The following is an 18229-nucleotide window of genomic DNA, read 5'->3' as shown; positions in this document are numbered from 1 at the left end:
GGTACACCCACCAAATCCAAGTCTTTTCAGTATGGAGACCAGAATGTCACGGGGGACGTGTTGTCAGCACGGTGTGATGATTTCAGTGCTTTCTCTTGGTGATAGCTCAGGAGAAAGTTGAGGCTCAGGTGTTTTCATGGGATGGGTCTTTTGTGGTAACACTTTGCTAGAGGAATCAACTGCAGAAATTTCTTTAGCAAAGGCTTCCAGTTTTGCTGGGTGCTTGTGGAGGCCAGGAACTCTGCAGCATAATTCAGAGGAGGAAGGGTCAGTAGCTGCCAGAAGTGATTTTTGTCTGTGAAGCAATTGATGAGGATGTTTGCTTTCTGGAAGCACAGGTTAATATCCTTTAAATATGCCTGAAAATAAATCTTTCTGAAGAGGCACAGAAGTGATTAAACATGAGGCAGGAAGGAAATGAGAAATGAAGCAAACAGAGCTTAAAGCTGGTCCTGCACATTTGCATCAGGAACCTTGCTTTAGATACACTGAAGGTGCATGAAGTTTGTAAGTGCTCCTGAACTTGTGGTGTTCTGCAGGGCTCTTACAAAGTCATCCAGCAGGAATCCTAACCTGCTGGGTAGCACCTGAGAATTCAGGAGACCCATTTGTAACTTCCCAACATAGTTTATGTGGGAAGCCTAGAATCATGGAATTGTTAGGGTTGGAAGGGACCTCAAGGATCATCCAGTTCCTACCCATCTGCTGTGGGCAGGGACCCCTCACACTACATCAGGTTGCTCAGAGCCACATCCAGCCTGGCCTTCAAAACCTCCAGGGATGAGGGTTCCACCACCTGCCTGGGCAACCTGTGCCAGTGTCTCACCACCCTCATGGGGAAGAACTTCTTCCTAACATCCAATCTGAATCTACCCATTTCTAGATTTTTTCCATTCTCCCCCAGTCCTATCACTCCCTGACACCCTCAGAAGTCCCTCCCCAGCTTTCTTGTAGCCCCCTTCAGATACTGGAAGGCCACAATTGGGTCTCCTCAGAGCCTTCTCTTCTCCAGACTGAACAGCCCCAACTCAGTCTGTCCTCACAGGAGTGTCAGGTGATGTGTGTGGCTTTGAGGAGCCATGCTTCCAGACAGTCTCAGTCATGCAGAAAACTTCTCTGCTTCTCCAGGGGAATCAGCAGCACTGCTGGAAGAACGAGCTCCATCTGATAAGCCTTTAGCAATCAGTCTGTTTCCCTTTCTCCAGTGGAAAAAGTGTGGATAAAAAAAACAAACCCAACTCAACTGAGTCTGATTCTCTTTCTTCCCCAGCTGCCTTGTGTCAGTTTTTATCTCTGGCTCAGCCTATCTCTGGCAGCATTCTGTGAATGGTCCTGCAGGCAGGCAGATAGGGATTGTGCCTTGTCAGTGGTCCTCAGCTCCTTCGCTTCTCACGTCACTGGGGAACGGCCTCACGCACCACTGTCTGTGCTCTGCTCATCCCTGCCGTTCACCTCTTCTTCTGAGTCATTTGATACCGACCATGTCTGACTCATTTTGGGTGGAGCTGCTCCTCTGCCCCTTGCTGTGCCTGTTACGACAGCAGAGCTGTGAATGACTTGGCCGGGCTCCCGCAGAGCACACGCAGGGTTTGTGAGGCAGAGTCACATGCAGGTAGGAGCATCTCTGCTGCTTCCCTCTGTCAGCACCTCTGCGATGCTGTTCTCAGCAGATGCCAAGTGACTGGGTAGTAGATAGACAGAGGAATAACAGAATGGCTTAGGTTAGAAGGGATCTCAGAGATCATCTACTCAAACCTCCCTACCGTGGGCAGGGACACATCTCTACCAGACTCAGCTGCTCAAGGCCTCTTCCAACCTGACTTTCAACACCCGCAGGGAAGAGGCAGCCACAGCTTCCCTGGGCAGCCTATTCCAGAGTCTCACCACCCTTCTGCTGAAGAACTTCTTTCTAAGCTCCAGTCTAACCCTGCTCTCCCTCAGCTTCAAACCATTCTCCCTTATCCTATTGCTTGACAGCCTTATGAAAAGTCCCTCTGCAGCCTTCCTGTAGGATCCCTTCAGCTCTTGGAAGGCAGCTCTGAGGTCTCTCTGGAGCCTTCTCTTCTCCAGGCTGCACACCCCCAGCTGCCTCAGCCTATCCTCATAGCAGAGGTGCTCCAGCCCTTGGCTCATCTTTGTGGCCTCCTCTGGACTCACTCCAACAGCTCTGTGTCCTTCTTCTGCTGGGGACATCAGAACTGGAGGCAGCATTCCATGTGGGGCCTCAGCAGAGCAGAGTGAAGGGAAAGAACAGATGGAAGGAATGTCGATTTCTGGTGCTGCTGCAGCAGCTGGTGATGCTTTTTCCTGCTCGGTGCAGAAGTGTGGATGTGAGCAATGTCTCCATAGCCCTTTCAGCTTTGTGACCACACATTCATAAATCTACCACATCAACAGCCTTAGAAGGAGTGTGCTTGTACCTGTCAGTGCACAAGTTAAGAGAGTGTGAGGAGACTGTGCCTGCCAAGCTGGATTCCCCACAGGAGCTGATGTTGCTCAGGTTTAGTGGTGGTAAAAGAGGAAGGGAGCAAAAGAAAAGCAAAAGGCAAGCCTGAGACTAAAAAGGAGGAGGAGTAGTGCACCTGAGACCCATGGAGAACAAACATCACTTCTGTACAAAGCAGCCTCATTTGCAACAGCAAAATCATCATCAAACACCAGTGTTCATGTCACCTGTCTTGTTCCTAGCTTGCAAACCAGTGCTGCTGTTAGTGACGACTTTGCAAGGGGCTGTTTGGCATAGTGAGAAGCAGCTGCTGTGCTGACAAAGAAATTCATTAGCTCTCGTTGCACTGGCAGCTCAGGATGGCTACCACCCACATCTCTGCATTACTAACATTGCTGTGACAGGCATGATAGCCATGCACCTCCATGGCACTGCTCTCTGAGCACTTGCTGCCCCCCAGAATAGATCCCCACATTTTTTCTGGAGCAAGTCCCCCTCTGGGACTTGAATTACTGAGAGCCTTTGGAATCTGTGACTTGCCAGTCACAATTTGGTGCACTGCTTACCTACACTTACATTAAACCTACTTTGTTCCTTCCTATCTGCACTACAGTTCATTTCTTTTCCTTGTGTTTCTGGTGATCACCACCAGCATTCTGACAGTGGTGGGGTGCTGGTTTCCTTGGCCACCCTCAGTTAACTGTCACGACATCATAACACGTGCCAGCAGCACACTGCTGCTGATTGCCTGAGACCTTGAGAGTTTGGGAGAAAAAAATCTAAGTGGATCCTTAAAATGAAGAAAATCTTTTGCCATTAGGTGATTTTTATGGTTTTTAATTTGCTTTCAAGTTGGTTAGGTAAGGAGAGTGTCAGTAAATGAGGAGTGAGAGCCAGGCAGACACAGAAGGATCAGCTGCTGGAGCCAGAGTGGAAGGCAGCATTTAATTATACTGGGGCTTGCTAGGCTCGGGGGGTTGGTGGGTGAGGTGTTGATGGGAGCTTGGCATGCTGGGTGTAATGCACAGAAATAAGACTTCAAGCAGGCTTGTTGTTCTGAGGGAGAGCTTGGGGAGTGTTGGACACCAAACATGAACCAAGCTGGACTGCAAAAAAATTTAGAGCAAGGATGGGGAGGTGATGGAGGAAGGAGTGGAGCACAGGTGAACCCAAACCACTTTTCTTACCCCTGTGATACTGGATTACACTTTGAACACGACTGGTTGACAGCAGCTGAACATGAGCCAGCAGTGTGCCCAGGTGGCCAAGAATGCCAATGGCATCTGGGCCTGGATCAGAAATAGTGTGGCCAGCGGGAGCAGGGAAGTCATTCTGCCCTGTGCTTAGCACTGGTTAGGGCACACCTTGAGTCCTGTGTCCAGTTCTAGGCCTCTCAATTTAAGAAGGACATTGAGACACTTGAATGTGTCCAGAGAAGGGCAGCAAGGCTGGGGAGAGGTCTGGAGCACAGCCCTGTGAGGAGAGGCTGAGGGAGCTGGGGTTGCTTAGCCTGGAGAAGAGGAGGCTCAGGGGAGACCTTCTTGCTCTCTCCAACTGCCTGAAGGGAGGTTGTAGCCAGGTGGGGGCTGGTCTCTTCTCCCAGGCAACCAGCATCAGAACAAGAGGACACAGTCTCAAGCTGTGCCAGGAGAGGTTTAGGCTGGACGTGAGGAGAAAGTTCTTCCCAGAAAGAGAGATTGGCCATTGGAATGTGCTGCCCAGGGAGGTGGTGGAGTCACCATCCCTGGAGGTGTTCAAGAGGGGATTGGATGAGGCACTTGGAGCCATGGTTTAGTTGATTAGATGGTGTTGTCTGATGGGTTGGACTTGATGATCTCTGAGGTCTTTTCCAACCTTTTTGATTCCATGATTCTATGGTGGTCTCACTGTCAGGACAGCACTAGGTCCAGATGGATGAATCATCATAGGATCATAGAATGGCTTGGGTTGGAAGGAACCTTTAAAGGTTCATCTAGTCCAACCCCCCTGCAGTAAGCAGGGACATCTTCAAGTAGATGAGGCTGCTTGTGAGCAAGGCCTTTAAGGAGCTCCTAAGAGATGCAGAAAATAATGCAGATCCCTTGAGTCAAACTTGTAGATCTTGTTTCTTGTTTGCACAGTGAATTTTCTTTGTTATCTCCCCCCCAAAAAAGAGCTAAGGTTTTCAGCTGGTGCCAGAGCTTTTAGAACAGCTGCATAGAGGTGGGCAACGTTTGCCAAGCCTTGGGTGGCTGCCAGTGGCACTGGCTGTGTTTTCTCCCTAGGGGAAGGGATGTTCATTGTATCTGCATCTTTCACAGTAGCCCAAGTAATAAGTGAGAGGACAAGAGGAAATGACCTCAGGTTGTACCAGAGGAGGTTTGGGTTGCTATTAGGAGAAAGCTTTTCCCCAAAAGGCTTGTCAAGCCATGGAACAGGCTGCCCAAGAAAGTGGTGGAGACACCATCCCTGGAGGGATTGAAAAGCTGTGTAGATGTGGTGCTGAGTGGCATGGTTGAGTGGTGACTTGGCAGTGCTGGGTTAATGGTTGGACTTGATGATCTTTAAGGTCTTCCAACCTACATGACACAAATACATCACAGTAGCTCATGATGACACTGACAGTGAAAATGTACAGCTTGGGTTGCCCTTGATCTTTTAGAGAAGGGATCCACAGCAAGCAACACCAAGAGGGGTGGGTGTCAGGATGAAAGTGCCAGGCTCTGTTTGGTGATGCCTAGTGACAGGACAAGGACCAAGATCTAAAAGCTGGAGCACAGGAGATTCCACCTCAACACTTCTGTGTGGTGAGGGTGACAGAGCCCTGAAGCAGGCTGCCCAGAGAGGCTGTGGAGTGTCCTTCTCTGGAGACTTTCAAAACCCACCTGGATGTGTTCCTGTGTGACCTGCCCTGTGTGACTCTGGCAGTCCCTTCTAACATTCTGTGATCCTGTGATCTATCATTCATCCCCATAGTTATACCTCAAATACTACCTTGTGCCCTCACCTTCTCCCCACCACAAAACCACACTTCTCGCTGTGTTTGTAACCCGTGTCGCTGGCAGGCTCAGCGAGAGCTGCTGATGGATTTGTGTCTACATCTTAATGGCCAGAATGGGCAGCCTCTCATCTGATCACAGCCTTGTCACCAACCAGCCATCTTCTTGGGCAAGCCAAAACTCTGTAAGCTGGTCCGAGGGATGCAGCTGCTGTGGGTCATCGATGTGCTCGCCTGCACCTGGCTGCCCAGGGAGGTGGTGGAGTTGCCATCACTGGAGGTGTTTAGGAGGAGACTGGATGAGGCACTTGGTGCCATGGTTTAGTTGATTAGGTGCTGTTGGGTGATAGGTTCGACTTGATAATCTTGAAGGTCTTTTCCAACCTGGTTAATTCTATTCTATTCTATTCTGCTCTGCATGCTCTGCTCTGCTCTATTCTACCACATGCCCTAAGAGAACTGTGAGGGTGAAGGGAAAACTTAGGAGTAAAGAGAGTGTCTCTGCAGACAGTAGTTGTATAGCCTCTTTAATTGCTGCAGATTTGTGAGTGCTCTGTATCTAATCCTGCTGTGATGGTGGAAATGTGTGTTGTTACATAAATATCACCCCCCCGGGAGCTGTGTCTTCCTGCAAGAGACACCATTGACTTAGCAGCCAGACATTGATGGCTAACTCTCCAGAGTTAGTGTTTGGGAATCAAATGTCATCTCTCACTAGGCAGCTACAATATTTTCAAAATGCAGATTAAAGAGCATAATTAAACTTATTACTTGTGCACTCTCTGTGGTTTTCAACGTGCTCATCAGTGCCATGTGAGTGCTCTTGCAGCTCTTTGTGACATTTCAGTGGCAGCTCTCACCAAAAGCATTGCAAGTTTCTGGCTCCTTCTCCTTTTCTCCTAAGATACCTTTGCTTTTGTTGAGAGAGAAAGGCTGGGAGGTGATGAGATTGAGAGCAGCCCTGCAGGAAATGACTTGGGGGTGCTGGTGCATGAGAAGCTGGACAGGAGCCAACACTGTGAGCATGCAGCCCAGAAGGCCAATGGAAGCCTGGGCTGCATCAAAAGCAGCATGGCCAGAGATGGAGAGAGGGGATTCTGCCCCTCTGCTCTGCTGAGACCTCACCTGCAGTGCTGCATCCAGCTCCACAGCACTCAACACAAGAAGGACATGGACCTGATAGAGTGGGTCCAGAGGAGAGCCACAAAGACGATCAGGGGGCTGGAACACCTCTGCTACGAGGACAGGCCAGGGAGCCGGGAGGGAGCCAGGGTTATTCAGCCTGGAGAAAAGGCTCCAGGGATACCTAGTAACAGCTTTGCAGTACCTGAAGGGGGCTAGAAGAAGGCTGCTGAGGGACTGTTTGCAAGATCCTAGAGCAATAGGAGGAGGAGCAATGGTTTGAAACAAGAGAAGAGCAGATTGAGATCTGATGTTAGGAGCAAGTTCTTTACTATGAGGGTGGTGGAGCACTGCAACAGGTTGCCCAGGGAGGTAGTTGAGGCCCCATCCCTGGAGATATTCAAGGGTAGGCTTGACAAGGCTCTGAGTAACCTGATCTGGTGGAAGATGTCCCTGCTGACTGCAGGGGGATTGGGCTAGGTGATCTTTGGAGGTCCCTTCCAAAGGATTCTGTGATGAAAAGTTGCTCCAACAGAGATGAGTGTCTTGGGACTGAATTACTTAGAGAGACCTCTGTTACTGCTATTACGTTGAAACACGAGGTGTAAGAGACAGTAAGGACGGGGAGGGAAAAAAGTGTTCCTTGCCACACCTAGTTTAACCTGCCAGGTTGGATTTTGGAGCCTGTCCAGGAAATCACAAGTGACATTTACACAGGGAAGGCACCAAGTATTTACCCAGCCAGGGTCAAATATAAAATGAAGCTGCTCATGGCTGCTTTTGAAGCTGTGTTCAGCTACATTATCAAAGATAATAATGAGAGAGTGTGTGTCCCAATCTAGTAACTGGCACTATGCACTCAGGGGTTTTTATTTCTCTTTTCTTCTTACTTTATTCCCAAATTGCTAATTAGAGTCAACAAATTGGCTGTAGAATACAAGACACCCTGGAGCCTGCCAAAAGGAGTGGCTGGCGCCCGTACAAATTGGGTGATGATATGGTTGAAGCCTTCATGTTGAGAAAAGCTTTCAGTATTCTCTTCATCTTCCCTGGCCTCCCACTGAAGTGTTGAGGCAGCAGCATAGCACAGAACCAACCAGGTTGGAAAAGACCTCAGAGATCATCAAGTCCAACCTATGACCTGATGCCTAACACCTCCTGACAACTCAACTATGGCTCCAAGTGCCACATCCAATCCCCTCTTGAACACCTCCAGGGATGGTGACTCCACCACCTCCCTGGGCAGCGCATTCCAATGGCCAATTTCTCTTTCTGGGAAGAACTTTCTCCTCATCTCAAGCCTGAACTTTCCCTGGTGCAGCTTGAGACTGTGTCCTCTTGTTCTGGTGCTGGTTGCTTGGGAGAAGAGACCAACCCTCACCTGGCTATAGCCTCCCTTCAGGTAGTTGTAGAGAGCAATAAGGTCTCCTCTGAGCCTCCTCTTCTCCAGGCTAAACAACTTCTCCTCTGCTATCAGTGGAGGCCACAGAAATGATCAGAGCAGTGAAACACCTCTGCTTTGAGGACAGCCTGGGAGAGTTTTAAGTGCTAAAAGGCCACAGTAAGGACTCCCCAGAGCCCTCCCTTCTCCAGGCTGAACAATCTAGCAGATCCAGGGAGGTTCTCCTCCTTATCTACTCTGCCCTGATGAGGCCATACCTGGAGGTCCCCAGTTCAAGAGGGACAGGAATCTGCTCGAGAGAGTCCAACAGAGGGCTGCCAGGATGATGAAGGGACTGGAGAGCTGCCCTGTGAGGAGAGGCTGAGAGCCCTGGGGCTGTTCAGTCTGGAGAAGAAAAGACTGAGAGGGAATTTAATAAATGTTTATCAGTATCTGAGGGCTGGGGGTCAGGAAGGAGGGGACAGGCTCTGCTCAGTGTCATCCTGGTATAGACCAAGGGGAATGGATGTTAACTGCAGCACAGGAGGTTCCACCTCAACATGAGGAGGAACTTCTTCACTGTGAGGGTCACAGAACACTGGAACAGGCTGCCCAGAGAGGTTGTGGAGTCTCCTTCTCTGGAGACTTTCAAGACCCACCTGGATGTGTTCCTGTGTGACCTGAGCTAGATTGTATGGCCCTGCTCTGGCAGGGGGGGTTGGACTCGATGATCTTCAGAGGTCCCTTCCAGCCCCTGGCATCCTGTGAATCCCAGCTCTCTCAGTCTTTCCTCATAGCAGAGATCTTCCAGCCCTCTGATGATTTTTGTTGACTCCTGCTTCAACAGGGTCACCTTCTTGACACACTGGCCATAAACCCTGCCTGTCTTCCTCCTCTGACAGCTCCCTGAGCAGCGTAGCTGCTGCAGAGGGGCAGAGCTGAACAGGCTTAATGCAGATGATCGCTGTTTCAGATGTGCATCTGGCCTCCTGCATCTCAGCCTTTGGAATTCTTGCCGTGTGTCTTAACAACACAATTTGCAAAATCCTTGGCTGCAGGCAGTTTCCAAGCGCAGATATGATGCTTGTCTAGTGGATTTGGGAGAGGATGGCATGTGTTGTCACGCTGCCTTAGTCGACCCTTTGATCTCGCTCGTGGTTCTTCACACGTTAGGATTTGGAGAGTGCTGGTTTCCAGTTCTCTTTGACACAAATACTTAATCTCAAGTGCTTAATTTGAGTAAACTGCTGATAGGAAAGCAGAGTGTTAAGGCAAGTGTTTAATGCCTCAAAAGGGGAGAGAGGGCAACTTCAGTTAAAAAAAAAAAAAAGACTTCAGAGTTTTCCTTTCTCCGTGTGCTGGATTTCCAAAAGAGCTGGAAGCAAGTCCTTTGGTCCTCAGTTTTTCACCTGTGAAATGGATTTAAAAGATATTTGGCCCTCATTTGTTGAGATTTTAGTCAGCTTCTTGTCAAAGATCAGCATTGCTTTAGGGTACTGGCATTAGTGACAGCAAGGCAGTGTTTTAAATAACCATGATATGTGCTATGTACTTAAAGGGCAGTAAAAACCCATATGAAAATGAAGCATGAAATAGGATATGCATGAAAGAGTTTTATTAGCTGCTTTACCTCCTGTAGAATCATAGAATCCCATGTTGGAAGCAACCTCAAGGATCAAAGGTCCAACTTTTCCTGGGAGAAGCACAATCCAGTGTGTGGTCGCCACACACAGGGATGCCTCCCGCTGCCTCCTGTTACTGCAGTGGGCCCTTCATGGAACTAGAAGAATGTTTATATGCAGTAGGTCTGCATTAAGTCCTTTTATTCACTGAGGGCCTTAGCAGCATGGATGGGAAGGTGTTAGATACATCTTGGTTTCCTTATTCTTAAAAAATTGCCCCAGTGGGTCTGCCCTGACAAACCAGAAAGCTGTGGTAGTGATGCCTCCTCCAATTAAAGCAGGAAGAGGCATCTTAGCCAAGTACCATCCATCCTTTGGCTGCTACATCTTCATCCCAGTTTAATGGGAGCTGGAAAATCCTTGAGGGGTGTTTTGAACATGTCCAGAGAAGGGCAACAAAACTAGTGAGGGGTTTGGAGCACAGCCCTATGAGGAGAGGCTGAGGGAGCTGGGGTTGCTTAGCCTGGAGAAGAGGAGGCTCAGGGGAGACCTTATTGTCATCTACAACTACCTGAAGGGAGGTTGTAGCCAGGTGGGGAGTTGGTCTCTTCTCCCAGACAGCCTGTGACAGAACAAGAGGACACAGTCTCAAGCTGTGCCAGGGGAGTTTTAGGCTGGATATTAGGAAGAAGTTTTTCCCAGCAAGAGAGATTGGCCATTGGAATGTGCTGCCCAGGGAGGTGGTGGAGTCACCATCACTGGAAGTGTTTAGGAAGAGCCTGGCTGAGGCCCTTGGTGCCATGGTTCAGTTGATGAGATGGAGTTGGGTGATAGGCTGGACTTGATGATCTCGAAGGTCTTTTCCAACCAGGTTAATTCTTCTGTGTGTGGAGCATGGGGCTCTTCTCAACTAAGCACTGTAGCTCTGGCTGAGAAGGGTGGTATTGTTTGCACTCCACTCACCACCAGCTGTTGAGAGCCACCACTAAGGAACTCAGAGATCCTTCATGCGCTGTCACCTCCATGTGTATGACCAGGTAGCTTTGCAGCTCTCCCTGTTATCACCCCTTCTCTTCATGCAGTTTCTTCTGGTTCCTTGATTTTTCTTGATTGTTCTTCCTAAGACTTGCTGATACCACCCATGCACACATCTTAACACACCCTATGAGGACACCCCTGGTCTTGTGCAAAGAACAAGCTTGGCCTGGAGAAGGCAGGAGGATTGCACATCTTTGGGGATTTCTGCTTGTTAGAGAAGTGAATCCTCCTCTGGAGAGCAGATGAATTTTACCACAGAGCTCTAAGCAGGACTGGTTTGGAGGAGCAGCTGTATTGCTCTGACAGGCTGGCTAATCTGTGCTTGCAGGACTGTTTGGGGTTTATTATTGTGATCCAAGTATTTACAGAAAGAGGGATTTCAGCTTTTGGTTGGGTTTGGGTTTTTTTCCTTCTTCTTTCTATTTTTCATTATTCAAATAGCTGAAAATCCATATGAAAAGTACATTTGTGCCTCTCTGTGTGTGTGCCCAGATGTAGAGCCCCTGTTAGTGAGGCCAGCTGGGATTAAAGTCTCATTTGTATAATTTGTAAAGGCTTTGGAATTTTTCCTACGTTTTTTCAGCCATAAGCTGGAATTTAGCTTTTGTCAGACTGCTGGACAGCTTGCACAATAAAGCTTCCAACTAAGAATATTTCATGGGTAACAGGGAAAGCCTCACTATTTTAAATGCAGGGACTATGAAGTCAGATTGGGGGGAAAAACTCATTAGTTAAAAAAGAAGAAGAATAAAAAAGGCATTTCCTGTGTGTCGGAAGCTTAACCAGCGAGAGCTCTAGTCCTGAGGAGCACAAGATACAGAAGGACTGGACTAGCTCACTTTTAAAGGTCCCTTCTAGCCCAAGCCATTCTGTCATTCTAAGGCTTGCTTTCTCCAAAAGCAGCAACAGAGTGGTGAGGAACTTAGAAGGCACCCCCAGGATGCTCATTTGACCACAGCAGGAGGCATTATCGTTGCCCAGCATCACATACCCTCACCCAGTCCTTATTTGTCCTCGGGCCCTTCTGGGAAGAGCTGCTGAGGTGCAGTGGTTGCCTGAGCCAACCTTCAAGAAAATCTCCTTGCTTGAAGTGCTGGTTGAAGATGTGAAGCATGTCTGGGCAGCTCGTGCAGCATCCCTCCATCTCACTCCTCCTCACACCACAAGCGGGTGGGTGGCAAGGGAATATGTTCCTTATACCTTCCAGCTAGGAACCTGCTCGGGACTTGGATTTGGAGGTGTGATGCTGGAGGTGTCATGTCACGCTGCTGGCTAACGCGGCAGTGCCTGCAGCTGAATAAAGTGTTCCTTAAGCTGTCCTGGGGCTTGTGGAGCCGCACAGCTACAAATCCCTCTCATCCCGGAGAGCAGAGGCTCTGCGCGTACAGCTCCCAGAAGAACACAGCGCAGCCTACTCCAGCAGAGGCTGGAGAGAGAACCAGTGAGGAAGATAGGAACTGAAATTGCATCTCTTCACTCCCCAGCAAAGTTTTAAGGCTTTTGGCTTTTATAAATGATTTTTTTTCTTCTTCCTTTCTTGTTAAATAACCTTTGGTTGGGTCCAGCTTTCTCTCTGAGGGTACGTGCTGATGAAGCTTCTCATCTTTGCTGGCGTTTCACAGCTCTTTTCTCGATGTAAGGAGAGAAACAACCCTTACGGCAGAGGGTTGTTGTCTTTTGGGTGTTCTTGAGGCCTATATTAAAAGCCCTGAGTATTTTTCTCATCAGGATTACAGAATTCATTTGCATGGATTATCCTCTGGTATGTTTTATTTTATGCTGATGGTGCAGAGTTTGTATCTCTTTTGTGATGTTTTTTCATGCCTCCTCCACCTCGCTTTTTGTTGTCGTCGTCGGTCAGCTGGTTTGCAACAGCCTTTGGATTCAAAATGAAGTTTGCAGAAAGGAAAGCCTTCACTTAGGTAATGTGAATAACCCATCCAAGTGGCTCTTATGTTCTGTTTCATTGGCAATCTGCATTTCTCGTGTGGGGGAGCGGTGCGCTGCCTGTTTGTGCTCGGTTTGTATTTTGAGTGCAGATCCTTCCACTGCGTTCAAATGAAGGCAAAGTACAAGGAGCAGACCTTCCTGAGAGGGTTTTGGGAGTGTTTTTGCATTTTGAAGTTTCTCTCTGTGAGCTTTCTGGCTGAATTTTTCCTTCTTTGCAGCGGGTAGGTGCAAAGGAGGTGGTGGTGGTGGTTGTAGCACAGCAGGAAATGAATTTGTGAACGTCTTTGGCTTCTTAAAAACAGCAGCAGGCTGCACTCATTTTGAGGTCCTGTCAGTGGGTTTTCCTTCCTTTTTTTTTTTTTGCCTTTCTTCAGAAATCTGCAAAAAAACCCCAATTCCCCACATTGATGTATTGCAGCAAATAGAAACAAATCTGACAGCAGAAGGCAATAAATCCATGTTCAGCGTAGCGGTGACAACTTGCTTGCATTCAGGGTGGTTTGTATTTCGCTTCAGCAAGCTGTGTGCATGAACGAGGGTCATAAATTCACAAATGGTAACAGCATTGCTCAATTCTCAGGGTTTGCCTGAAAATCCTATCTAGTACCAGATGACCAGGATGTGGAATTTCTGTCCTTTGAAAAGTGTTGAGATAGTGAAAATGTATTTTATGCAAATCAAGACTGGGGGGCAGGGGGGATTGCATATAATTAATTTCTAGGGAAAAGGGGATTCAGACAAAGTGAAATATTTCCTTTTACTTAATGGGGAGAAAGATTTATTTCAGTGGTAGTGTTTTTCAGGCTGGGTGCAGAGTGGGTAAGAGCAGCTCTGGAGGAAGCGCCTTGGGTGCACTGATTGATGAGAAGCTCTCCACGAGCCAGCAGTGCCCTCATACAGCACAGCAGGCAGCTGTGTGATGGGTTGCATCCAGAGGAGCGTGGCCAGCAGGGCAAGAGAGAGGATTCTGCCCCTTGACTCTGCTCTGCTGAGACCCCACCTCCAATATTGCCTCCAGTTTTGGTGTTCCCATCATAAGAAGGACACAGCTGGTGGAGTGAGTCCAGAGGAGGCCACAGAGGTGATTAAAGGGCTGGAGTGCCTCTGCTGTGAGCACAGGCTGAGGGAGCTGGAGTGGTTCAGCCTGGAGAAGAGAAGACTCCAGGGGGACCTTAGAGCTGCCTTCCAATAGCTGAAAGGATCCTGCAGGAAGGCTGGAGAGGGACTTTTCATGAGAGTGTCTAGAGGCAGGCCAAGGGGGAATGGATTGAAGCTGAGGGAGAGCAGGGTTAGACTGGAGCCTAGGAAGAAGTTCTTCAGCAGGAGGGTGGTGAGACTCTGGAACAGGCTGCCCAGGGAGGCTGTGGCTGCCTCTTCACTGGCAGTGTTGAAGGCCAGATTGGACGAGGCCTTGAGCAGCTGAGTCTAGTGGAGAGGTGTCCCTGTCCATGGTGGGGAGGTTGGAGTAGATGATTTCTGAGGTACCTTCCATCCTAAGCCATTTTATGTTTCAGGATTTTTGTGTTACAAAATCAGCACAGTAGGTCATACACAAATCTCATCAATGCATCCTGTAATTTAAAATATCCTCATGAAAAGCACTTTGAAGGGAACACATGGAGCATTCCATTTTAATAATACCCAAGTGTTCCAGCTTTTCCACAACCATTTGGAGTTGAACTTTTCGTTTGGTTTCAGACTTCCAGTGGCTGCTTAATTACTATTGATCTGAGTTGACAGGTAATTTTAATGTGCTGTGTAAAGATACACTTTGTAGTGAAAGGCTTCAGAGGAAGATATTTGGCAGCATGATGGGAAAGTAACTTCCAGGCACTGAATGAAGCATTAGAGAAGATAAGAAGGGGGAAAGTTCCATTTACACCACTCTCGGTGCCTGGTTTTGGCCACTGAATGATCTACAGTGGCTACAGGAACATCTAGGGCTTGTTACACATCAAGGTGGAAAGGAAAGCAGGCGTGAAATGGAGAGAGATGAATGTTTTGTACAGGTGGGGTAGAAGTGGTATGGATAGAACCATAAAGCTCCTTGTGATCGACAGGCTTCATGGCTTTCTTTTCTGGGAGAGATTTTGGCTGCTGCTGAGAGGGTGTTGACAGCTGAGTGCCTGGATTTCTTCCACAACAGTGACATTCTAGCCACTACTGTATCTGCCAGCTAGTGGGGAGGTGCACTTTCCACCTCATGTCTGAACGTGGCATCCACAGAATCACTTAGGTTGGAGGAGACCTTTAGGATCATCAAGTCCAACCCTTAACCCAGCACTGCCAAGCTCCCACCACACCATGCCCCAAAGCAGCATGCAGTTGTCAGTTTGAAGAAAAGCTGGCATGAAAATACCCTTGACATAGTTCAGCAGGAACTTTCAGTGCAAAGAGCTGGCAGTTCCTGGGCTGTGAGTCTCAGCAAGACTTTGATGGATGTGTGATGAGAGCATTGTGTGGCTCGGATTCAGTATCAGCATGGTGTATCTGGTGTTCTCTGGGGGAGCCCATCCACAGTGTCTGTGCTGTGCTAAGCTATATCCCTTTGCCATCTGAACATAAGGGGAAACTTCTTCAGTGTGAGGCTGACAGAGCACTGGAACAGGCTGGACAGAGAGGTTGTGGAGACTTCTTCTCTGGAGAACTTAAAAACCTGCTTGGGCATGGTTGTGTGCAATCTGCTCCAGGTGAACCTGCTTTCCCGGGGGGTTGGACTTGATGATCTCTGGAGATCCCTTCCAATTCCTCCCATTCTGTGATTCTGTGAACTGGAGAAATGTTGGAAAGACACAGCCTGGATACTTACTCAACAATAGCCAAAACACTGCTGTGCTATCAATAACTACTGCAAAACATGGGGGCTAGAAGGATGCTTTGAGGAGAGTTAACTCCAGCTCAGCCAAATCCAGTACAATCTGTAGTAGAATCCTTCTAAAGGTGTCTTTTCTCTTGTCTGTTTCAGGCTCCTAAGGACCCAGTCTCTGGATTGGTACTACAATAATGTCAAAAGCCGCTTCAAGTGTTTTGGAAGTGCCAAAGTCCTGAAGAACTTGTACAGGAAGCACAGGCTGGAGAGCGGATTGTGTCCGGATGCACTAGGTAGGAGCAGCTGCTTTGATTTCTTAGTAGCTGACCTGCTTCAAGACTCTGGAAGCAAAATTTAGCAGCCATGACATACATTCAGTAACCAAGTTGCCCAAAACTTGGGTTGTCCTCACTTGGAGTTTTCCATGCTTAAGGATCTGAAATTGGCCACATCTTAGTTTTGTGTTGATGGCTGTAAATGCTTAAAAGATGCCTGTTAGGTGTTGGGTCACTGTTTGAAGAGAGGGAGAGGAAGTGTTGGGTCACTGTTTGAAGAGAGGGGGAGGGGAGGGGAAGGGAAGGGAAGGGAAGGGAAGGGAAGGGAAGGGAAGGGAAGGGAAGGGAAGGGAAGGGAGGAATAGACCTCTGAGATCATCAAGTCCAGCCTATCATCAAACACCATCTAATCAAGTAAACCATGGCACCAAAGTGCCTCATCCAGTCTCTTCTTAAACACCTCCAGTGATGGTGACTCCACCACCTCCCTGGGCAGCACATTCCAATGGCCAGTCTCTCTTTCTGGGAAGAACTTAGAATAGAATAGAATAGAATAGAATAGAATAGAATAGAATAGAATAGAATAGAATAGAATAGACCAGGTTGGAAGAGACCTTCAAGATCACCGTGTCCAACCCATCAACCAATCCGACCGACCTAAACAACTAACCCATGGCACCAAGCACCCCATCAAGTCTCCTCCTGAAGACCTCCAGTAATGGCGACTCCACCACCTCCCCGGGCAGCCCATTCCAATGGGCAATCACTCTCTCTGTATAGAACTTCTTCCTAACATCCAGCCTAAACCTCCCCTGGCGCAGCCTGAGACTGTGTCCTCTTGTTCTGTACTGGCTGCGTGGGAGAAGAGACCAACATCTGCCTGTCTACAACCTCCCTTCAGGTAGTTGTAGAGAGCAATAAGGTCTCCCCTGAGCCTCCTCTTCTCCAAGCTAAGCAACCCCAGCTCCCTCAGCCTCTCCTCATAGGGCTTGTGTTCCAAACCCCTCACCAACTTCGCTACCCTTCTCTGGACACGCTCCAGCAAGTCAACATCCTTCCTAAACTGAGGGGCCCAGAACTGGACACAGGACTCGAGGTGCGGCCTAACCAGTGCAGTGTACAGGGGCAGAATGACCTCCCTGCCCCTGCTGGCCACACTGTTCTTGATGCAGGCCAGGATGCCATTGGCCCTCTTGGCTGCCTGGGCACACTGCAGGCTCATGTTCAGCTTACATTCGACTTCTTCCTAACATCCAGCCTAAACCTCCCCTGATGCAGCTTGAGGAGACTTACATCTTCCTGATCTGTGGTCTTGCAGTGCATCACCCTCTAATAGTAATTTGAGATATAAAATAGGTTAAAAGAAGTGGCATTTGGTGTCAGACTGGGAACTTGAAGAGCAAGTTTTTCAAGCCACAGCTACTGGATTTCCTGAAAGCTCATTGGATTTGTTGGCCCAGATACTTTCCTAATAGAATTATTTTGACATCTGTACCAAGACTGTAAATTTTCTGTAGTCTTCACTTTGTCTTTTTTTTCTGAAATTATGTAAGATGATAAATGGCCTCTAGTCCTGGGTGAAAATTGCAGGTGTTTCTTTACAAAAATTGGCCTCAAAGATTCTAAGGAGAAGCAACCTATGCAGTAATTTTTGATTTATTAGTCTTTGTGCTGTCTCAGTATCAAATTCACACAGTATCACAGTATTACCAAGGTTGGAAGAGACCTCAAAGACCATCAAGTCCAACCTGTCACCACAGACCTCATGACTAGACCATGGCACCAAGTGCCACATCCAATCTCCTCTTGAACACCTCCAGGGATGGTGACTCCACCACCTCCCTGGGCAGCACATTCCAATGACGAATGACTCTCTCGGTGAAGAACTTTCTCCTCACCTCAAGTCTAAACCTCCCCTGGTGCAGCTTGAGACTGTGTCTTCTTGTTCTGGTGCTGGTTGCTTGAGAGAAGAGACTAACCCCCACCTGGCTACAACCTCCCTTCAGGTAGTTGTAAACAGCAATAAGGTCTCCCCTGAGTCACCTCTTCTCCAGGCTAAGCAACTCCAGCTCCCTCAGCCTCTCCTCGTAGGGCTTATGCTCAAGGCCTCTCATCAACCTCATTGCCCTTCTCTGGACACGTTCAAGTGTCTCATTATGCTGGAGAAGATTCCTTCCCAGACCAGAGCAAATACCTATGAGCATGAGAAAATCCATGTCAGTGAGAGCAGAAATGAAACAACAGAACTAAAATCTGTGGGGATGGATCCTTCAGAAGTGTGAGGCATTGCCTTTATTCTAGTCTCACTGAATTTGCCCTTGAATGGGAGTGTAAACAGTGCAATGATGAGTTGCAGTGGCATCTGCACTCTCTGAGACCTTTCTAAGCAAGGCCTTTGAGTGTAAATGTCATTGCTAGCTTCCTGTGCCTCTTAGGTAAACCTTTTGTTCCCTTTGAAGATAAATACTAGTACAGGTGTCTGAAGTTTGGCTTATTTATACAGCATTGCCCTTTCAAAGGTAGAATCTGTTTCAAGCCCAAATGTTGTATTAGAGGCAAATCCCTTTCACTTACCTTCTACCATGTCAGCTTTATACCTAGTAGCTTCC

General features: G+C 48.2%; 1 protein-coding gene across 1 annotated transcript in view; it reads left to right on the top strand.

Annotated features, from left to right (window-relative positions):
• MYRIP (myosin VIIA and Rab interacting protein) overlaps positions 1-18229 on the top strand; it is a 148689-nt gene that overhangs the window by 87567 nt on the left and 42893 nt on the right. The window contains 1 exon segment of the mRNA XM_054177164.1: positions 15502-15638. Within this exon segment, the coding sequence (XP_054033139.1) occupies positions 15502-15638 (137 nt within the window).

Source organism: Dryobates pubescens, chromosome 38 (assembly GCF_014839835.1).
Source record: "Dryobates pubescens isolate bDryPub1 chromosome 38, bDryPub1.pri, whole genome shotgun sequence".
Classification (NCBI taxonomy): domain Eukaryota; kingdom Metazoa; phylum Chordata; class Aves; order Piciformes; family Picidae; genus Dryobates; species Dryobates pubescens.
Note: the sequence above shows the minus strand (reverse complement) of the source record. Positions and strands in the feature narration are given on the sequence as shown.